The sequence below is a fragment of the Centruroides vittatus genome, unplaced genomic scaffold (genome assembly GCF_030686945.1).
Source record: "Centruroides vittatus isolate TY-2023 unplaced genomic scaffold, ASM3068694v2 contig_2359, whole genome shotgun sequence".
Lineage (NCBI taxonomy): Eukaryota > Metazoa > Arthropoda > Arachnida > Scorpiones > Buthidae > Centruroides > Centruroides vittatus.
In genome coordinates, this window is record NW_027121480.1 from 99,644 (window position 1) to 123,590 (window position 23,947).

Below are 23,947 nucleotides of genomic sequence, written 5' to 3' on the forward strand. Positions count from 1 at the left end.
AAACTGTGTTAAAATATAATTATTGTTTATTTAATTGTAAAATTTATAGAAATATTATTTTTGAGTAGGAATTAAAATATTTTATATACAAGGTGCTTAAATATTAATTAACCATTGTAAAGAATAAATTGCTGTCTTCTGAATTAGTGGAGTTATTTAAATTGCTATCTTACAACAAACTACTTCAAACAACCTTTAATCTGCAGTTAAATTATTTACTTAATCTAACGTTTTCGGTTAGCTTTACCAACCCTCTTCAGGATCGACAAAAGAACCGTTATTTTGAAAAAATTTTTACAATTTAGAATGTTTTTAGAATGCTTTTAAAATTTTCAGCTGCACAATCTCATCATTCTCTCACAGCTGCATACCGGTCGCTCTCCAAGCAGATGAGACTCGATGCGATTCTTTAAAATTAATACTTTGCTCTTTTTCATTGTATTTGCAAATATGCCACGCCTCCGTATATTTAAGCTGTCTTCTATTTGTCACTTTCTGTATAATTTCTGCATTGTCCCAATTGATAGACACCTCAGACGGATCTGCTATCGCATAGTTCACTAACGCCGTAACAGGTTGCCCACATCTTACATTCCTTTTATGTTCTTCTATCCTTATCACCAGCGATCTCTTAGTGGCCCCTATATAATATAGCTCCTTTTACCACCTTTTGTCCTGCACCGGTATTCTGTAAACCCCTGGAACGTGTGGTAGAGAAGAATAAGAAAATAGCATACAAGAGGAACCCCACTATATTTCAGTTGCTACGAAATGACAAAGTGCCCATAGACAGAATGAAGGTTCCAGGGGTTTACAGAATACCAGTGCAGGACAAAAGGCAGAAAAAGGAGCTATATTATATAGGGGCCACTAAGGGATTGCTGGTGATAAGGATAGAAGAACATAAAAGGAATGTAAGATGCGGGCAACCTGTTACGGCGTTAGTGAACTATGCAATAGTGGATTCGTCTGAGGTGTCTATCAATTGGGACAATGCAGAAATTATACAGAAAGTGACAAATAAAAGACAGCTTAAATATACGGAGGCGTGGCATATTTGCAAATACAATGAAAAAGAGCAAAGTATTAATTTTAAAGAATCGCATCGAGTCTCATCTGCTTGGAGAGCGACCGGTATGCAGCTGTGAGAGAATGATGAGATTGTGCAGCTGAAAATTTTAAAAGCATTCTAAAAACATTCTAAATTGTAAAAATTTTTTCAAAATAACGGTTCTTTTGTTGATCCTGAAGAGGGTTGGTAAAGCTAACCGAAAACGTTAGATTAAGTAAATAATTTAACTGCAGATTAAAGGTTGTTTGAAGTAGTTTGTTGTGATTATAATAATGCAGTTTATATGGTAGTTAATTGCTATCTTATTCAAATATTTTATTGTTTACCAACTTTACAGAAATTTCTCAAAATAAGAACATTTTTGTTCAATATTTAAATTACGATGCCTTAACAAATTCAGTTGGATCCATACTCAGAAGTTTACCTGGACTACACCAAACTAAACATAGTTAACTGACCTTTAGGCAACTACATATTATATAGATATATATGCATCACCTATAAAATATACAGAAGTTCAACTAAGTTGATATATATATATATATCAACTTAGTTGAACTTCTGTATAATGAATCACTTTTGGAAAATGTGGAGAATTCATTGTACAGAAAATTTTTTAAATGGAAAATTTGTCAGTAGTGAGAAGAAAACACAATATATTGTAATGATGCTTTATTTTCCACAAAAATATATTTTTATTATTTGTAGGTTTTCTTTAATATTTATAACATTTATGTTTAGTTACAATGAGATTCATTGAACTAAACTCATTTTATGCTACATTGTACACACTCATAATATACCGTTTAACTCAAACTGATGATAAAATGGTGTATTTAATACAGTTATTCCTCATAATGGCTGCCCAGCTAGCAATAGTTACAGAAATGAGTTATCATTTCAATTTTAATATTTATAAATACAAAAAATAAGACATTTTCAATTATCTGGCTTCTAAAATTTATTTAGAAATTAAACTTTGTTAAATAGGAATATTTTTAAATATAAAAAAGTGTACTTTTAGCATTCCACAGAAAAATTCATTGGAAAGAAAGATGTAATAATATAGAATTTTGTAAACTGCAATTTATGGGTTTTCAATATATAGAGTGATTCAGAATGTTATCAATAGGACTTAAGAGAGCTGATTCTATGGTATATTTGAAGAACAAAATTCCACATGGACATGAGTTGTATTTTCAATAGTATTTAAGTTTAAATGTAAAAAATAATAATCTTTTATTATTTGGAATAAATGCATGATGATATCTAATTATTAATAACAACATTCTGAAAACACCTGTCTCATTTGTTGGCTTCTTACATTTTAAATATACATGTACTGTATGTTCTGAGTACCATCACATTCATCTCCTTTTTGCACTTTTGCTGTACACCAGAGATGGGCAACCTTTTTCTATTTAAGGGCACATTTCAAAACTTTTGAACTGATGAGAGCCACTGATGTACTGAACTGATGACTTGAACTGATGTAAACATAATATATCAGAAATATTTGGTTAAATATTAGTCATTGCTAGTTTTAAATTAGATTCGATGTGAGTCTGTTAGCCGGCTTCATGTTTTAATTTTTACTAAATTCATTATGGGAAAAACTATTTGCATACATAAGTTGTAGAAAATAATGTTTGAATTTTTGCTGCATACTTCCTTAAGCTAGGAAATTGATATATTTATTCATATTTTATGCAACACGGACCACAAAAGATATTAATGTGGTCCAAGGGCCGTGGATTGCCCATCCCCTGCTGTACACACCTGTGCTGAAAACTGCATTGAAGTTGAGGAAGGATGCTTTAAACACTTTCTGTAAAACCAATGTTACACTGCTTTGTTTAATAAACTTGTGATGAAAAACCTGTAGCTTTTTACTTGTAGATTCTGTTTACTGCTTCTCAGAACATATACTTTATAATTTTTTGCTTGCAAAGTTATAGCTATTTAAATACAGTAACACCTCATAATATTGTGCATGTTGGGAAACAAACCAAATGAGTGATATATCAGTTAGCCTGATATCAATGTAGCTATCCACCTAATATTTGACTATTTTTGATCTCTATGCCAACTTTTTTACAGGTTGTATTTTATGAAATTGTAGTTTTATAATCAATGATAAAATAAGGTAATATTTCTTTGCCGATAGAAATTTAATAGAAACTAGTATTTTTTTTTAAATTATTGACTAAGGCACTTTATATTTGGAAGACAAAAATTGCATGATATATTTAAATGAGATGCAATATAATAGGGGGATACTGTAATGACATCAGGATCTATGTTTATATGGGATTGTTTCTTTCAAATATACTATAGATAGCTCTCCATGTCTGCTTTCAGAATTTATATTCTGAATCTCCCTATTTATACTGAAAAATTTAATTTATAGTTTTGTGAAACTAAATTTTATGATATTTTTATTCTAAAATTACTGCATTTTAAGAAAAAATTTCATTATATTTTATTATTGTGACATTTTATGTTTTTTAAGATTATTATGATAATTTCAGTGTTAATATTGTACAAATCATGTGTGATAGTCCTGTTGTTGATTCCACTACTCTTCTGGCATTTTGCAAATTTTCTTTAAACTACATTCTTAGCCATAATCCAGTTTTAAAAGGTTGTGCTTATTTCTTATTTTAATATCAGTTTTTTCTTTTTCTTTGTTATAAAGTTAATAAGTGATAAATTTTTATTTTAGCTTCTCAAGCAATTTCGAATCAGCATAAATGGTCCTTTAAGAATAGTAATACCTGTTTTGTCTCAACTGTGAGAAAGGTTAAATGATGTTATCTTTTTTCTAATCTTAGTAATTTATAAATTTATTTATATACTGAAACATCAAATATGGAATTTGAGCTTTTTACTTTTTAACTTCATCAAATAATGAACACATACTTGAATAATAATACCATATGATAAGTTATATAAATAATAAATATATATATATATAGAATTTATGAAAAGGAAAATATATAAGAATTATAAAACAATATAACAAAACTCAAAGAACAAAATCAAGCACGTGTTTCCTTCATTTGAAAAAATTATAAACATTTGTATAAAACTCAAATTTTTTTGAAAATTATCATTTTTTTATTATTTGAATTTTTTAAACATATGCTTTTTCATAATAACTTTTTATACAAAATGATCAATTCTTTTTAATACGATTATGATAACTATTGAAGTTTCAGTTAATTTTAGACAAGTTAAAATTACATTAAATAGACATGAAAAACGTAAACATGAACTTTTTGATATAAATAAGAATTGCTCCTCATTAAATACATCAATATATATAAATCTTATATCAAGATGCAAAGGACAAATTTTACTTCAAGTTAGGTTGTTGAAAAAGTTAAGTGAATAAAAACGAATTATTTTATTTATTGTCAAACTGTAGTAAAATATTACAAGCAAACAGTAGGTGATAATAAACTAATTCTTTACATCCACTTGAAAAAAAAACTAAATAATCGGAAACTACACAAAGAAATGTGTATACAGGATTTTTTCCATAGCTGTATGATAAAATTTGAATATTTTACAAAGTTATATAATAATATGTGTCAGTGACCTTCAGTGACTAATATCAGTGTTGGGTATTTTCAAACTGAAGCACTAAAACTTGTAGAGCCAGTTGGGAGGAGATGGGTTAAATATTATAAACAATTTAAAGGTGAATTAAGTTTTATATTTTATACATTAACAAAAAATAATAGAGTATCTTGAAACTTTTGAATTTTAATTGATAATTTGGCTATTTCAATTAAGAAGCATTGTTTTCCTTAAAATGAATTTAATTTATTTGTTGTTTGATAAATGTTAGAATTAGAAATATTTTCTGAATAAATTGTACTCCTTGATTTACTTTAGTTTTAATAAGTTTATTGGAAAAATGGAACAGCTTAAATATTTTTCTTAAAAATTTATAGTCTTCGCTGAATGAAAAATGAATGATATGCTAATATAATTAATTATAAGTGCATATTGTCTTTATTATTCAATTAATTACTGTTCCATAGCAATTAGAGCACTATCATTACTGTTTAGTAGTCATTGTTTGCTCGCTTTAAACAAAAATAGGGAGTACCTAATAGTATAAACTAGTATCAAACCAAATATAATTTTATTTGATACTTTATGAAAAGTATCAAATAAAATTATACATATTTCAAATTCATAATTCCACTATTCAGTTTTTATTATAGAATGATAAGGAATAATTTTTAAATGTTCTGGTTAAGACATTAACCTACCACTCTGGACATGGCTGAGATGGTTAAGACATCAGCCTATCACTCTGGGGGATTGAACCAAGAATTGAACCTGAGTGAGTGATTCCCCAGGAATTTTTCATGAGTGGTTTATCCTAGCTATGCCAGGCACCATCCTTCATCATTCAACTGCCCTCATTGCCCACATTAAGTATAGAAAAAAGGTTGTCTTAGTGCACAAATGGCAGAAAAAGTTAAAAATGAAAAAAATAATAAAATAAAAAATTAATTAATTAAAAAGTTAATTAGAATATTTAATTGTTCAAAATTGCAACACAGTCAGTGTTATGTTTGGCCTGTATTTTCATATATTAATTTAAAACTCAAATAATATCTTCAAGATCATTTCATAAACTAAAATTACATAAAAATTTTCTATCAACACTTTTATAACATGCAGTAACAAAGGATTGTAAATTATATGATAATTTACATATAAAGAACATTGTTTTTTTGGAATATTTTGGAAAAGATACAAAAAATTAATTTTATTTGAAATGTGAAAGAAACACATGTCAATTGTTAAAATACTGTATTTTTATAAATTCTGTCTTTTACCATGTAGTAGAATAATAAAATTAAATTCTTATAATGTATTATTTAATTAAAAGCAAATTTTTTATGAGAAGTATGCTATTTGACAACAAGTGATGAATAAATTAATAAATAAAATAATATTTAAAGGACTATAAGCATTGATTAATTAAAATAAAATTCCTACATTCTGAAAGTGCATTTTCACATTGGATTAGTGAGAGTAACTTCATCTATTTATTTCTTTATATATTAATAAAATGCATATATATGTTACCGGCAAAACCCGATTTTACGCCAGACTAGTTTGGCGTAAGCGTGTCAGGCCAAACTAGTTTAGAATTATTATTCAAGTATATTAATGGTTAAAATAAAATTAAAAGGCAATCAATTAGATGAATGATATCTATTCAAACATAGTCTACTTAATAATTATGGTAATTTATTAGAATAGGTTAGGTTAGAATGCGCGTCCCCACAGTTCCATGTCTTCTGATTGCTGGACTCAAAGATGAACCGCCACCTTCGATACCTAGGGTAACATTAACCCCATTTTTTTATAATTAAGTAGACTATGTTTGAATAGTTATTGTTCATCTAATTGATTGCCTTTTAATTTAATTTTAACCATTAATATACTTGAATGATAATTCTAGTTTGGCCTGACACGCTTACGCCAAACTAGTTTGGCGTAAAATCGGGTTTTGCCGGTAACATATATATAAAATGTATAGAGATGTTCAGGTTATTTTAATATTATTTTTGTTTTGTGAAAATAGTTAATATTGGTACAGAATGCAAACAATATCATCAGTTTACTACAGCAAGTATTAGAGAGGCAGGAAGTTAATTGGAGAACTTTATTGACAACAGTATCTATTTTCTTGGTTTGTTCAAAGGAAGCATATTCTCTTTTACAAGGTATTGCATTAATTTATTTGATTGATTTTATAATTTTTTATGTAATATAATATATTAGCTATTAATAAACATTAGTTTTTATAGATTATAAAGAAATCATTTTTTAACATAAAGAAAACATAATTTTGTAAATGCAAAAGAAAAACATTCTTTAAAACATTGACTATTTGACTATTTCATTTCATATTTATATTCCAAATGTATAGGATAAAAATTCCAATTTAAATCGAAAAGATTGCCTTTTTTTTCTCCAGTCTTATATCATTTTTACTGCATTTTTTAATTTTCATTTATTGTCTAAGAACTCTAAATAGTATTTCAATAATAAGAGTAGATAATAAAAGTTCTATGGAAAATTGTTTATTAAATTCCATGCTAAATTATCAATTATTTTGTAATTAGAATCTATTTTAATTACTTGTTACTTTATTAAGTATAGTAGAAATTTCCTTATTTATTTAAATAAACTTCATTACATGAAATTTATAAATCTAAATAAAATTTACATATCACATGTAATAAGGCATCTCATTTAATGTGCATTCCTCTTTATTATGGTGCAAAAAAATATGCTTATTTGTATATTACTATTTTATTGCATTCATTTACTTAATTTGTTTTCCAATGCAAGAAGAGAATTTTTTTATAATTCATACATTTAGGTTAGTTTTGGTTTTTAAATATGATAAAATTTATTTTATTTATTCTTTTTAATACATTAAAATAAGAGATAAATGGATAGCGAAGCTAACAAAGAATAAGTTGGCATCAGAAGTTAAACATTTAATATTAGGTTTTTCTTATTTTTGATACTTTATCTTTCTTATCTTACATTCATCATTTGTACTACTATTTCCAAAACTCATTTATCCAAATTATTTTGCTTGCTTCAAATGTTTTTCTATACTTAAAAATGTATTTTGATATTTATAATGCATATTCAAATGTTCATAATAATAAATTAGTGTAATACAGATTATCCCACTTGAAATGAGCCTGACTAAGATGATGTAACATTAGTGATGTGAATATTATAAGGGAAATTTAAAAGGGAAAGTATATGAGACCAATTCCAGAACTGTAGGCAAACCAAAGGATAGCTTTTGCATAAGCATTTGAAGGCATTGACATCACTAAGATCAGTTTGAACATGATTTCATGAACACAAAGATGCATAGGTGTTCATGGACGTCATTTACAGCATCTTCCGTATGTTTCTGTACATTTAAGTATTGTTAAAATAGTTTTTAATAGATGCCTTTTGCCTAAAATTATTTGTTTTGTGTATTTTTTTCAGTGAGTGGGTCAGTTTTATGTGGGATACACTGTACATTTCTTCACTTTTGTGTTTGGAAATAAAGTTACATTTTTAACTATTTTAAGATATTTTGAAAATTTGATAAAATTTGCTAAATTTTATCAATGGTATTTTTCAATCAAACTATATATATTATAAATTTTAAAAATAATTTCAGTTTACAGTCAAACCTCTAATAAAGGCCACCTCTTAAAACAGTGACCTCTGAATGGCAGCCAGTTTTTTCAGAACACTTCTTCATGAAATCCATACAAAATAACCTCCAAACAATGCTCCTGTCAGTGGCTGTTATTCAGAAGTTTGACTGTATTATAAATGAATATTAACAATCTTCATGAGATGACAAGATTTCTCTAATTATATTTATTAATTAAATATAAAACAGTGTAGTGTTCATTTCTATTTAAATGTAAACAAGTTGAAAATAAAACTAGAACAAGCACAAAAATATTAAAAATAATATGGGAATCATTAAAGATATGTATATGGCTTAAAGATTTTTATTTACGTTAACAATAAATACAATAAAATATTAAGTATGTTCAATTGCTAGTTGAAAATATCTGTAAAGTTTCATTTATGTAAATAATTCAAGTTTTATAGTATTTATATAATATAATTTATTATATTTCTTTAGATTTCATCAATAAACTTCTAAAAGAATCGTTTGATAAGTTAGAAATTGATTATTTGATAAGTTGTTTTCTTATTACTCGTCAATGCGTGCTAGAGGGTCCTCACTATTTTATTTCTTATGAAAACTGGTTTCAAGTAAGTAATTATTTTTAATAATAAAACTGAATCATTAATAAGAATTAAACTTCATTCCTATTGGAAATTTCAGAGTCATTTTGGTGATATATCAACTTCTTTTGCCAATACAAGTAAAACATTTAGTTATTTTGTAAAGTTTTTGACAAGTTTAGTTCCTTATGAGCCTGTTTATTTTTTAAAGGTATGCTGTTTTTAAATTAATTTTTATTCCAAGACAGATAGCATATGTTTTTTACTTAAAGTTATAGTAAGATAATTGCAATCAGCTTTTTTTTTTTTTTTTACAGTTTAAATTAATTTCAATGTATGAAATAGCTGATTATTTTATTTTAAATAATTATAACCTATATGAAACACAAATATATCATTAGAAGGTGAGGGTACGACAATTAGATAGCTGAGATAGTTAAAGCTTTAGCCTACTATTTTGGGGATTCAGGATTGAATCTGAGTAGTTGAAAAACAGACCAGGAATTATTTGGGGGTAGTCTGTCCTGGATTGTCAGACCCCATTTGTCACTACTTAGCTTTTCCCATTATGCATCTGACCAAACCTATAATAGGTATGAGTAAAAGGCTCTCTTAGTGCCTATAGGAGAGAAAAGTGAGGGTGTCAATAACTGATGAAAAATTTTAATAATTTACTTCCATTTTGACTGCTGCTGAGTAATAAAATTATTCTTTTATTATTGTTATCATCACTGACGCATTATTTAAATAATATTATTTGTTACCTTACAAAATTAACAAAAGAAAAGAAAATAGTTTCAAAGTTATTAAGATGAATCTTCCAAATTTATTCATTTATTTATTAAGCAATAAATGCAATTTTCTATTTTATAAATTATATTAGAAATTTTTAAAATACATTTTTTTTTTTTTAAATTTTATTATTAGAAAAAAAATCAAGAACATATTTTAATTCTTCAAAATTCAATAAATTCAAAATTAACACCTCACCAACACCAAAATCCATCAAAATGTAGAAGTTTTACTATAATGTTTTTATTTGTATATAACAGACATCTTCGGGTTTAATTCTATAGGATAGAATGTTAAAGTTAAATTAAATATTTACTGCTATTAGAAATGAGAATATCTTTAAGAACCACGTGGAGAACTATGCATGCCTTGTATGGACCAACAAGTAACTTATCTCAAACAGTACTCTCTAAGCCGTGTAGATTGAATCAGTTTCATTGAAGAGGAAAAGCAGTTATTAAAGAAACTGATTCACTCTTTATGGAGAGTGTTGAAGAAACAAAAAAAGAACGAAAAGATGCTATACTTTCATAATTTTATTAATTCCATTTCCCAAATGCATTTCGCAACGCCTCATCAGTGGGTAGTTGAGTTTTGGTAACCTCCGTTCCTTTTATGCTGGATGATGTTTTCCCAGCATGCATCTATCTGCATACCGTCATTCAGATTGATTAAATTTGCATATTCTTTTATACAAAAATGTTCTATTATTCTACGTTTTAAACAATCTTCTTCTTTATAAAGTATTTTTATATTATTTCTGTCTATGTTACAAAAATTATTTTTATAATGTAGGTACCACGGCGATTCTTCTCTTTTTAATCTTATTGCTGCCTCGTGCTCTTTTAAACGTACTTCTAACTTCCTTCCGGTTTCTCCGACGTAAGACTTCGTTTGTGGACAAGTACAAGATAATTTATAAATTACACCTGCAACATCAAGTTTGTTTAACATATTGGCATCATCTTTGTTTATGACATTAACTATATTCAACAATTTGTTCTTTTGTTTTGCCACGATACATATAGAATACTGTTTAAAAATTAATTTATATCTCTCATAAAGTTTATGTACATACGGAAATTTAACATATATAATATTATCAATATGATTCTTTACATTATATCTGTAATTTACAAATTGATTGTACCACTTACATAATAAATTCTTTGGATAATCATTCAATAAATATTTTTTAAAAAGTTGTTTTATTTCTTTATCTATGTCTTCTTGTAAGGATGTCCTATTCACTATTTTTTTGAGGTCCATAGTAAAGACGTTTTTCTTGGTTTCTACGGGACAATATGATTTGTAATTAATAGTCTTTTTTGTATTACATAATTTTTCGTACTTACGGAATAGCAATCGGTTTTCCTTTCTCAATATAGTAATATCCAAATAATTTAATTCCTGATTTTGTTCTTCTTCACTGGTGAACTTTAAGTTGTTACTCAAACTGTTTGCATAGCTTTCAATATCTTGGGATGAAGTTATTTGTGAGTCATATATAATTAATATATCATCAACGTAACGTGCGTAGTACTCTATACCTGGAGCCTGTGATATATTTTCATCAATCGGTATCATGCAGATATCAGCCAGTTTTGGTCCGACGACCGATCCCATAGAGATTCCATTCTTTTGTCAGGTAAAAGTCTTGTAGAATGTTAAAGTTAAATTAAATATTTACTGCTATTAGAAATGAGAATATCTTTAAGAACCACGTGGAGAACTATGCATGCCTTGTATGGACCAACAAGTAACTTATCTCAAACAGTACTCTCTAAGCCGTGTAGATTGAATCAGTTTCATTGAAGAGGAAAAGCAGTTATTAAAGAAACTGATTCACTCTTTATGGAGAGTGTTGTTTGAGATAAATTAACCACTGGTCCAAACCAGGCATGTGCAGTTCTCTGCATGTTCTTAAAGACATCCTGTTCATTTTTTTAAAATATTCTAATGGTTCTAAATGTTTAATTTAACTTTACTGTTTTATTCTATGGATTAAATCTAAGATGTCTGTTATATACAGATGAAAACATTAGTTTACAGTAAAATTTCTACATTTTGCTGGATTTTGTTGTTGGTGAGTGTTAATTTTGAATATCTAACCATGCATTTGAGGATTATTTTTGTTAATAATAAATTGCAAAATACAGTAGAGCATCGTTTATCCGACTCGACTGGGGTTGGTCGGATAACTGAAAAAACGAATAACCGAAAAGTACGAAAAAATATATTATTAGTATATCCCATGTAATTTGTATATTAGTATATCGTTATTAACCTACTTTGCGTTGAATTTTCATCAATGTTAAGCCTAACAAAATTTTTTTAAAATAATAATCATCACTATTGTATCGTTAAAAATGATTTCTTTATTTTCCACAAAATAAAGACAAAATAAAAAATTAAGCCTGGTTTAAATACTGTCTTCCCTTTCGTGGTCGAGCTAGTGTTGCCAGCTAAAACACGCAAAAATTTAACAAAAATAATATTAAAGTAGCCAAGATATAGCCAAATATTGTAGCGCCACATGACTAGCAGACATTTGAATTTGCCGACTAGAACGTGGTCAGTTAACCGATGTGACGGTTAATCGGGGGTCGGATAATCGATGCTCCACTGTATAAATGAAATTATAGTTTGAAATTAATTTCACTGTGAAAACTATGATTACATTAACATATTTCTGTAATTCTTATTGATTCTGAGTAAATATGAATGATTCATTCTTTTTATTTAATCTTACAATAAGTATTTTTAAAATCTAATTTTTAATTTTCATATAATATTATTATATAAACTTGCTTAAATAATGCTAAAATATACGATTGATAATAAAAAATTTATTAATATCTGCAAAGTAAAATTTATTTAGAATTTTTAAATGTAACATTGAATTAGATCAAGTTAATATATATAAGATTCCACTGTCTTTAAAATTTATGTTGTTATGAAATTTATTGACTACATTTTAATTATTTAGGCACATTTAACAAGACCACCATCAATTCCAAGTAAATGCCGTCCATTGTTTAATGATTATGTTATGTTAGTGAAGACTCGTCTACAAGATTTAAAGGTATTGTATTACACTATTTAAAATTTATTTTGTATACTAGTACTTTTTATATATTAACAGGACTTATTATACTGGAAATTACGGATGCAGATATTTAGTCTTACAGATCAAAAATAATGTTCTTTATTTAGTTCACTCGAACACATACACTTTAAACATGTGTTTCGGACTTGTTCGTCCCTTCTCGGCAGGCCTTTAAATGACACTTTCTACAATTAACAATAAAAACATTTCTTGGTACAATTATAACTAAAATTAGTTAAAAACACAAACATTTCCCGACAATAAATTTAAAAATTCTTACAACTTCTGTATTTCCGATCTTCTCTACATTTCCACTTAAACTCACGATCCACAGCAACCATACAATTTTACACATTCCTAATTTTTATACATTAAAATCAGTTTAAAACAATAAATTTAATTATTATCTAAAATATTATTATTTCAATTAACTTACTTCTTTTTGTTTATTCGTTTCTACTTAATTTCTATTCTAATTCGTTCCTATCTCTTCTTTTATACCTCTTCCTCCCCTTTTCTTATAATGCTTAACCATGATTGGTGGATCTCTCTACCATTGTTGTTATTCATTTTATTAGTTTGCCTAATTATATTTAAATGCTCATACAGTTGTCTTTTATAATTGTTTTTTCCCTTTTCCTGATTTTTACCGTATTTAGATCAATTGCACAACCTTCTGTATTACAATGGTCAGCTACTGCTGAATTTGCATAGTTTCCTCTGATTGCTCTGATATGTTCACTTAATCTTATTTTTAATTTTCTTTTAGTTTTTCTTATATATGTTTTCTTTGGATTACAATTACAATTAAATGAATATACTATTCCTTTCTTCTCTGTTATATCATATTTTTCTTCTTTTCTGTAACATAATTGTTTTTTAGTTGAATTTATTTTTTCCAGTATTAAGTTGATTCTATTTTTAATTACATTTTTAATTCTTTCAACTAATTTTGGAACATATCTTAATTTAATAAATTTTTTCTCTTTATCTATTGATTTTGGTTGTTTGTCATTATCTAGTTTTTCAAGCCATTTTTCTATTATACATTTTGAGTAATCGTTTAAAATAAACATTTTAATTATTTCTTCTTCTTCTTGTTTTTGTGTTTCTATTTTGCTTGTTCTTTGCCTTATTTTATTCATATACATTTTAAATATATTATATTTCATACTGATCGGAATCACAGATTTATAATTAATTATTTTGGGTATTTGTATTGGTTTAACATATTTCTTGTAAATTAATCTATTATTTTTTCTTTCTATTGTTATATCTAAATAATTTATACTATTCTGTTTTTCTTTTTCTAACTCAAATTTGATATTCTCTTTTATCTTATTGGTCTTATTTATAATTATATTTTCATTTGTTTTTGTTTTATCAAAAATTATTATGCAGTCATCCACATACCTGCTGTAAAATTCAATACCTTCTATATTTTTGATCTTTTCATCTATTTGTATCATTGTTATTTTGGCCAATTTTAGACCTATACATGTACCCATAAGTATTCTTTCTGTTTGGGTGTAGAATTTCTTATCGATAGTATTTAGTATTGTATTACAATTCTCTTTTACCTGTTTGTTTTAAATTGGTTACTTCTCTTTGACAGTGTGTTAACAAAAAACCATTTTTATAATTATTATTGTAATATTATGAATAAAACTGTTTCATAAATCAAAACTAGAAATTATGAATGAAAATAAATATATATTCATAAATAATTTCAAATACAGTATATTAATTAATATTAGATTGTAATTAAAAGTTGATATTTGCATTTAAATTTTATTATAAATTCTTTACAAACATTACTTAAAATATCATTGAAATTAAACTGTGAGATCGGGGCAGTAAGATCCTGCTCACGGATTCAGGATGTTTAATATTAAAGAGAAGAAAGAATCGAAGATTGGTCAGATCCCCATCTTTTACGTCAGGATCCTGACACCAGTTAGGAATTTGATCGTTTCTTTGCATCCTAACCTGTGATATTACTTGACTTATTCCAAGTGGTCTTTTATAGAGAGATCCGACAATAGAATCAGATGATAATTAAAATAATCGATCCAGAAACATATTTATGAGTAAATTAAACATATTTTATTATAATCTAAATAAACAATCTATGCTGATTACAATATCAACATGAAAAATAAAGAACAAAACTAATTCTTGAACTTATAATTAGAGAGAGAGAGAGTTCACAATATTTATATATCTGTTATCTCTAAACTCTTGGGATTTTGTCTTCATGGAGATTTCATCATATTCTGGAGATGTTGATGAAGATTTATATGAACTTTGGAGAAATTTAGAGAACTTAGGAATGAATTCAAGAAATTTTTCTAACAACTGTGGAGGACCTATGATTCATTAGAATCATTGGAGGAAACTTGACAGGAGCACTTGGATAAAGAACATCTGGAGAGATAATGAGATAACACTTTTTTCAGGATGTTCTCCCCTTTCATAGCTAAAATCTACTCCAATGAGTTGTTTGGACCCACCATGTGACAAGAACCTGGGATGAATTGCACCACAAGACGTCAACATTTTTTTAGATAATTATTGTCATCGAGGGAAATGACATAATCTCCTCTTCCTTAGCTAACTAAACTTGAAATTATAAAAAAATTTTAAAAATTATTTCAAATAAACTCTTCTATAAAAATTAATTTAAATTAACTCTTTCTTATAATAGGAACATATTAAATGACTTCCAAGTTCTCACATAAACAATTATGAGTCAATAGATTTTAGTTAGTGATGTTCAAATTTTTATTGCTATAGGTCAGGGGTGGCGAACCTATGGCACGCGTGTCCAAAGTGGCACGTAAGAGAAATCATCTGGCATGTAATGTATCATATGATTATTGTTTTTTTTTTTTTTTTAATCATCTTTTCTGTTTATCACCTGATCATCCTTTTTTCAATCAGATTTTTGACATTTATTTGAATTAAAGGGTATTTGTTTAATTTCTTTAAATATCATTATTAGGAGTCTAAGACTTTGGCACGGATTAACATCTTTAAAGCTAAGTATGCTTACAATATGGCACACGGACTCAAAAAGGTTCGCCATCCCTGCTATAGGTCATTAAATTGGATGATTTTCTGTGGTTATTTATGCAATAAATCTATATTAATTTGAGATTTTGTGGCAAGAAAATGGTTTTACATATTGAAGCTGTTGTTAAAAGATAAAGCTGATACCTAGATAGCTGAGGCAGTAAGATATCAATCTGCTGCTCTGGAAAGTGGAATCAAATTTGGGAATTCCGACTCAGATATATATCTTTTTGATTCTAAGTTTTTAAATTTTAACATTTAATTTTAGTAAAATTGTGAGATAGGCATGAATTAATTGGGATTCCTTAATCTTGAGAACAGAGTTAGATAGATGAAAGACAAGACCAGATATGGAAAGCTTAGAGGCAGGAGGCCTTGATTAACTATATTCTGTACAAACTTCCAATAAAAACTGGAAGTCGTATTATTTCAATTCCAAAATTTTCCCCTGAAAGGAGTTAGATAGATGACCAGCATGACTCTACTTTTTATATTAACTTATGATTAATATTCAAGGTTAAAAGTTTGCTTTGAATTTGTGAATACTTTAAAATAAATTCTTAAATTTACACAAAATTAATAATACTTAATAATCTTTATTATTTATTTTAAAAAGTTGAAGTATTCCAAAACCATCGTCAATGTTTACAAAGATGCACTTTGTGCTAATGACAAAATTGAACAATTATATTATGAATGCATATTTGTTTTTCGATACCTCACCTTCCTTATTGTGGGCCTCATCAAACCGATGATGGGCACGGAGAAAAGGCATTCTTGGAGTCCACAGAGCAGAAAAAGTCAACAAAAAGAAGAAATGATAATTTAAAAAATTAAAAACAGAAAAAGTTTTACTAACTGATAACTCATTTAACCCCATCAACAACAATAACTTATTGATAAATATGTGTTGAGTTTTTATTTATTAATTAATAAAACTATTAAAAATCACAGTAAATCAGTAAATTTAATAAATAAATTATCCAACATAAAAAATAAAACTTTTTAATTAATGAATTCATTAATTGATGTGCATTTCTGAATAAATGCACATCTATTGTTATTGTATTTGTAATTGTAATTTTATTCAAAATTCAAATTAGTAAACTTTACAAACAGTTTAAAACTAATATTTAAAAATTAATTATTGTAAATTTGTTAGGATTAAAAGTCTATTTTTGATTAAAAGACCTATAAGTCTTTGTATCGGATATTATTAGATTGTTTATATATTATACATCATACATATTTATATGTATTTTTTAAAAATTAATATTTTTTTTAAAAAAAGGAAAACTGTGATCAAGTAGGCATTTACTCTGAAGCAGATGTATTAAAAGATAAAACAGAGGAGGGAAATTCAAAGGTATGTAAATCAATATCAGTGAAAATTTAATTATCTGTAAACTTGATGAGAGGAGGGGGGGTCTTTTGGATAATCCAGGAACTCATTGGGCTGCAATTTGAAAAAATTGTAGACCTATGAATTCCTACTGTTGTCTGTCCATCCATCTTTCCTTAATCTTGAGAGTGGAGTTAGATAGATGAAATCCAAGACCAGATATGGAAACCTTAGGGGCAGGAGGTCTCTATTAACTATATGTGAACGTCTGATGCAAACAAGAAGTTGTTATTTCAATTCAAAACTTTTCCCCTGAAAGCAGTTAATAGATGAAAGGCATGATTCCATTGCTAACAGAAAAGTATGATGTACAGGGGCAAGACACTACAGTACTAATTTGAGGTGGAGAGCATATATTTTAAATGAAATAAATTAAAAATTGCAGCCTGACATTATGACAATATCACAATAAATAATTGTTTGTTTGTTTTTGTGTTTTGGGTACATGAAGCACTGTACATTTAAAGTTTCATGAACAATAAACAATGTAATGGAGCTACAGTATTTAAAGGTAAATTAATTTACTCAAATCTAATGCAATGTTACTTATATATGATCTAGTTTCACTGTGCTGCAATTGACAGATGACATAGCGAATTTTAATTGCATAGAGTTTGGTCTTTGTGTGTTATACTTTGGTATGTACAGTGCTACATGTTCCAGTTTTTTTCTAAAACTATTTCAGATGGCTGAATTTTCACTCTATGTGTAAAATTTAGCAATAAATTTATATTGATATTTATTACTATTTGCTATCAATATTCAAAATATTTAGTATAACGACCAATATTAGGTTTTGTTTCATTATTTTAAAATTATAATTAAAACAAAGTAATCAGAATGAGCAATGATTTTATTGACATCATCACAATGTCAGGTTGCAATTTTTAATCATATTTTTAATTTATTTAATTTAAAAAATATGCTCTCTATTTCAAATTAGTAGTGTCTTGCCCTTGATACTTTTCCTGTTAGAACAGAGTGATACCAGTCATCTATCTAACACCTTTCAGGGGAAAATTTTTGAATTGAAATATGACTCCTGGTGCAAACCAGAAGTTCATATATAGTTAATCGGGGCCTCCTGTCCCTAAGCTTTCCATATCTAGTCTCGACTTTTATCTATTTAACTCTGTTCTTGAGATTAAGGAAAGACAGACAGACAACAATGGAAATTTATAGGTCTACAGTTTTTTTCAAATTGCAGCCCAATTGTGACAGTTGAGCTTTGACCGTATATTATATGAAATATGAGATTGTAATAACAATATAAATTTAAATTGAATTTTGATTTCTTTCAAAGTATAAGAAAAAGCTTTTAGCTTGAATATATTGAATAAGATTTATTTAGATTAATATATATGATTACAAAGATAAATTAATTTTGAATTAAAATTTTTTTAGTTTTCTACTCAAGCAGAAGTAGATGTGAACAAGGCTCTGTTACTTTATGAAACAACAGGTAGAATCCCATCTTCTGTGTTAGAAGCAAGGTAAATATTTATAAATAAAAAAAAAATGAAAATTTGAATTTGAATAATAAAAAACATTCATTTAAAATTTTTAAATAAAATAAAATAATATATTTGATACTAATGTTAAATGAAGAATTTAAAATATTAGTTTTATGAAAAAGTATAAAAATAACAAAAATTAATTTACAGTAAAAATTTCATTTTGTATGATTATTATTATTTTTTATTTATTTAATAAAAGTTATAATTATCCGCATTAGTTGTAAGAAAATTAAATATTTAGTAAGATCAACTAGATATCAGTGGCGTGCTGTCATTGGAAGCGGTGGAAGCGCCGCTTCCACCTTCCAATGACCTTCCCTTGTAGTTTCTAAAATATAAATTTTCATATTTTAACGTACTTTGAATCAATTAAAATTAATACTTTATTATAACCGCATTATGTATCTTATTACAAATTTCTATACTACATGTGAAAAAAACGATAAGATTGCTATTGTATATTCGAATATCGGTGGCGAAATGGAAGCACTTCCGAGACACCTTCCACGGCGAGAATAACTGAGTGGTGTAAAGCAGCCAGAGGGCATTGGCGTATGTGCTTTACAGAGCATCAACCTCACCTGGTTCAGCTGGTGGAAGCTACACACATGTAACGCTTCCAATGATTCTATCCCTTAGACACTGGGTAGGTCTAAGGGATAGAATCTATCCCTAAACACTGGGTGGGTCCCATACCAGCTATCTAAGCGAATTGTTTAAGATTTAAAAAGTAAAGATTATTCAATGTTATTTTTATGTACGTTTTTTGCAAAGTTATACAGTATTTAATTATAATTTTTTTTTAATTATACTGTAATTATATTGACAGATTTTCAGACAAAATATTTAGAATTTTTATCAGTTTTAGATGTTAATAATTTTAATATCATGAAAAACAATTTTCCAAGCGTGTTTTAATTCTTTAAATTAAGTAAATTTTATGGGAAATTTTTTGATTTATCTACATTACGTAGTGAATCGCAATATTTATATACATGTTCGGACTATATTCACAAGTAACTCTTAAACATAAAACATATTATAATTAACATCGATCCGAACAAAGACGTACTAAAAGAATTATATGATTTAATATCATTAATTTTTATGGTACCATCTACCAGTGCGTCTGTTGAGTGCAGTTTTTGGACCACGAAGCAAATTCATACATTGGCCAGGAACACTCGGTCAGAGGAAAAATTGTCGTCGCTAGCGAAAGCTGTTTCGGTGGAAGTTCGAATTCATCTTCGATTTTGACTTTTCTCCCGCTCCAGGTAAGAGTCTCGTTACGTTTAGTAACGAGGGACCAATCACTCGGAAAGCGTGATTGAGGGAGAACGACCAATCAAAATGGACAAAAGAAAGAGCGGAGATTGATATAATCTCCGACAATCGAGGACACCTGGCACTCGGTTAACATTCTGAATAACCAAAACGCCGTGTGTCAACGCGCAAAAACAAAACGAAAAAAAAAAAAACAATTTCTCATCTATTGTGCCAACCTGTAACCCGTGCCACTTCGGACTTAGACCCTGTCCCCAACGCCAACAGAGGAAGTCTCCCTGTGCCCTACAGACTTGTCAATGCCGCTGTCCCGGGGCCACCTTCGATTGACCATCGAAGAACCAGATCGACGCCCAGGATGTCCGAACGGCTGATTGTCCTAAGGCAAACTATTTTGTACATAGTATATAAACATATACTATGTACAAAATATTATATTAAATATTTTATGTTTGTTTTTTGTCGGTTTTTGTCAGATACGTCTCTTCCGCCACCAGCACATACGAATGGACCCTAGGCCATCACTGACGCGCAATTAACTGATTGCCTCTGAAAGTCGGCTTCTTACAGAAACACAGCTTCCCTATCAACAAATGTCACGGCACGCCACTGCTAGATATTATATAATTTTTATATTTTTAAATTATGTATTCATTAAAGTTGGATAATTCAAACAAAAATATATTTGCTTATACATTAAAATGTTGTTTATTATGTAAATATGAGAAAAGTGATTTGATCAAACAATAGTTGATGTTTCTAGCCGCATTCTATTGTATAGGCTTCCTTTTTAATTGTATTAAAGTTTCCCTTGATTGTTAACCATCTTTGACCCAGAACTCTGACATCATTTTATAATAATTTTTTTTTTTTACCAAATTGTATTATTAGCCAATACACGGAAAAATAATTCTCCTTTCTTCTCTGACTTTTGGAGGCTAAAAAATTCCAAATCTCTAATCCATTCACTCAAAATGGAAAGGAGACTAGTATAAAAACACAAAGGACCAACTTTCAGAGAAAAATAAATTTTATTATTTTACATTATACTTAACCCCAAATGCATTTCACCATTATTGGCCTTTTCAGTAGGATTTGTTACAACCAGAATGAGATACAGATTATCCATTAGGAGACAAGTACACTTCATTAACACCAGTACAATCATTATGCATTATCAACTCTTCCCAGCATTTCGCAGGGATCATGCCATTATTTCCGTGTACTGGCTAATAGTACAATTTGGTAAAGACATTATCTGACTCCATTGGTTTTTTAAACTTTTTATTAATAAATCATTTTATAATGTTTTCACTTTATTAAAAAAATACTTAGTAAATTAGGTTTAAATTTGAAATTTTATATTTTTATGATTCAGCAAATATAAAATATTTTTTTCTTTCTTGATTTGTAAAAAGTTTACTTTGTTAGACATTTCTGAAAATTTGAACATTGGATAATTCAAATTTTTCCTGAATCCTGTGGAATTTGAATTAATAAGAGTTCACTGCATTAGAATTATACATTATGATTTCATCAACGTGAAAGACATTTGACAAAGATAATTAGTTAATTGATAAATTTCAAAATTTTTTACACTGTAAAAAACAATAGTTTTTTCCATCTTCAAATATTAAAAGTTTAGATAAATATATTTAATAGATTACTTTGCTACTTTAAAAGTATTTAGCTAATACAGAAAGTTGATTTCTTTCACTGTGAATTTACTAAAGTCTCAGTTTAGTAAATTCTTTTATGGCGGGAGACTGCCCCGAACAGATGAGAGAGGATAGTTTGTTTAATTCATCTATGCAAATTTTCCATAGGTCATGCCATTTTTCAATTGCTGTTTTCAGCTTTCTGAAGTCACAAAAATCTTTTGGGCCAGCATCAGGGAACTTCACAGATATATCATGGAAAGGTATCTATTATAGCTACAAACTCTCCGTCACACTGACACTGGAAATTTGTCTTTCACTCTTGATAATACTGAGATATCAAGGTGTCCTAGTATCTTATGGACCATCAGAGCCACAACTTTTGTCTGATGATCAGCTGTACAATGTCTACCTTCTCAGAATGTTGTGTTGGTGGATTTCTTGTAACACTCAGACACTGCATTATCCTTTGGAAAGGTAGTGTTATCTTTTGAGCTTGGCACTGTGGAATTACTTTTGTTGGCATTCTCTTTATTGACATGTTATGATTTCATAGCTGATTAATTATGTTTCTAATTTAGGCTTTACTAATGTCTAGATCATATTGGGATATTCTTCAGAAATCAACCTTCTGTAAATGAATAATCCAAAAATAAATTGTATTTATTTTATTTGCTTAATTTCAGTTTGTTTCATAAAACCTATTTTATTGGACAATTTCTCCCTGTTCTTCTCTCACCTCGTCCTGTAAGTTACTATATTTAAACTTATAAAAATGATACTTTTTATTATAAAATGATTAAAATTTTTTTTTTTTTAGTTTTCGGATGTGCCAGATATTCGAACGAAATTTATTGAAGAACTGAAAAAGTAATAGGTTTTATAATAATTTTTAATAAAATTTATATAAATGTACGTTTATAAAAAATTTTAAATTTTCAGATTGGGTAAATTGCCTGTTTCTTTATATGACAAATATCAAGAGGAATGTGAGAGAGAAACAACTAGAATGTTAGAAGGTTAGAATATTTTGTAGAATGAAAATTGTTTTACTGTTTAAACATTATTTATAACAATTAAGCATTTTGATAGGAGTAATTATGGATGAATCGTTTGAAGAGGAATTAAATAATCCTTTTGATACTATGCAGAAATCAATTAACTACTTTTGTAAATCATTCGAAGATAAAAATAAACCAGGTAAAATTAATATTTTTAATTGAAAAATTTTTATTGTTTTAATAATATAAAATTTATTTACTATATGTTGTTTTGTTTTTCAAATCAAAGAAGAACTAATGTTAATTAATCAATTATCTGTGGCTATCCAATCAGTATTGAAGGAAAATGAGTCAGTTGAATCACCTCAAAAAGTTATCTGCCTGACTGAAAAAATAGATGAACATTCTCTTTATTCAAAAGTATGTAGCTGTTTATATTTACTATTTACTTCATGTAAAAATATGCTATTTAACAAAAATAGTTCTTGGTTCAATTTTGTATTTCTTTATAAATTAAATACACAGTCTAATTCTTGGTATGTACAGTATGACTGTACTAAAACTAAATATACTAACTACTATATACTAAAACCTGAAAAAAGTGCATCTTACATTCAGGTAATTGAATATAAGGTGCACTTTTTTTAAGTTTTAGTATCTTTGACAATAGGGTGCATCCTAGATTCGACATAATAAGTCATAATTAGTGACCTCTAATACCATGTATTTTATTTTTCCTGTCACTAATTCCATTGCATCATTTTAATGATTTTATTAGATCGATATTTATAATAGTAAATATGTAAGAGGTCAACTTAGTTCAGTCTCATTGGTCTATTATAATAACATTGTAAGTAGCAGATGAAAATCTCAGAAAAAGTTTTGCAACACTTTTTTAAAGTGTTGCATTTTCAGAGCTTCAAATGGCATGAAGACGATTACATGTGAGAAGATGATGATAGCATTGAATACAGTGTTGATTCAGAAGAGCTTAACATAGAAAGTGAAGATATTTCTGACTGTAATACCATGGAAGAAGTGATATATAACTTTATTTACTTGCAATAAATACTGAACATTATGAACAGAATCAGTTCTGCTGATATAAATTTGTCTTGAGTTGTCTATTTTTAAAAAGAAAACTAGGTTTCGTGTAAAATTTAAGGTGTGTTTTAGATCCTGTGTCATTTTACATTTGAGTAAATACAATAGTTTA

General features: G+C 27.7%; 1 protein-coding gene across 2 annotated transcripts in view; it reads left to right on the top strand.

The window, feature by feature from the left end:
- Positions 1–3,569: 3,569 nt before the first annotated feature.
- LOC136971213 (Fanconi anemia group A protein-like) overlaps positions 3,570–23,947 on the top strand; it is a 40,141-nt gene continuing 19,763 nt past the window's right edge. Inside the window, exons 1-13 of one of the 2 annotated variants that reach the window (XM_067265687.1) lie at positions 3,570–3,716; positions 3,798–3,874; positions 6,735–6,831; positions 8,787–8,920; positions 8,994–9,104; positions 12,675–12,770; positions 17,161–17,235; positions 18,676–18,764; positions 22,417–22,477; positions 22,551–22,600; positions 22,673–22,749; positions 22,823–22,930; positions 23,021–23,151. In XM_067265687.1, coding sequence (XP_067121788.1) covers positions 3,623–3,716; positions 3,798–3,874; positions 6,735–6,831; positions 8,787–8,920; positions 8,994–9,104; positions 12,675–12,770; positions 17,161–17,235; positions 18,676–18,764; positions 22,417–22,477; positions 22,551–22,600; positions 22,673–22,749; positions 22,823–22,930; positions 23,021–23,151 — 1,200 coding nt within the window. In that variant the 5' untranslated portion in view covers positions 3,570–3,622. Of the gene's footprint in view, positions 3,717–3,797; positions 3,875–6,689; positions 6,832–8,786; positions 8,921–8,993; positions 9,105–12,674; positions 12,771–17,160; positions 17,236–18,675; positions 18,765–22,416; positions 22,478–22,550; positions 22,601–22,672; positions 22,750–22,822; positions 22,931–23,020; positions 23,152–23,947 lie in introns of both variants that reach the window. The other variant, XM_067265686.1, reaches the window with a different exon arrangement.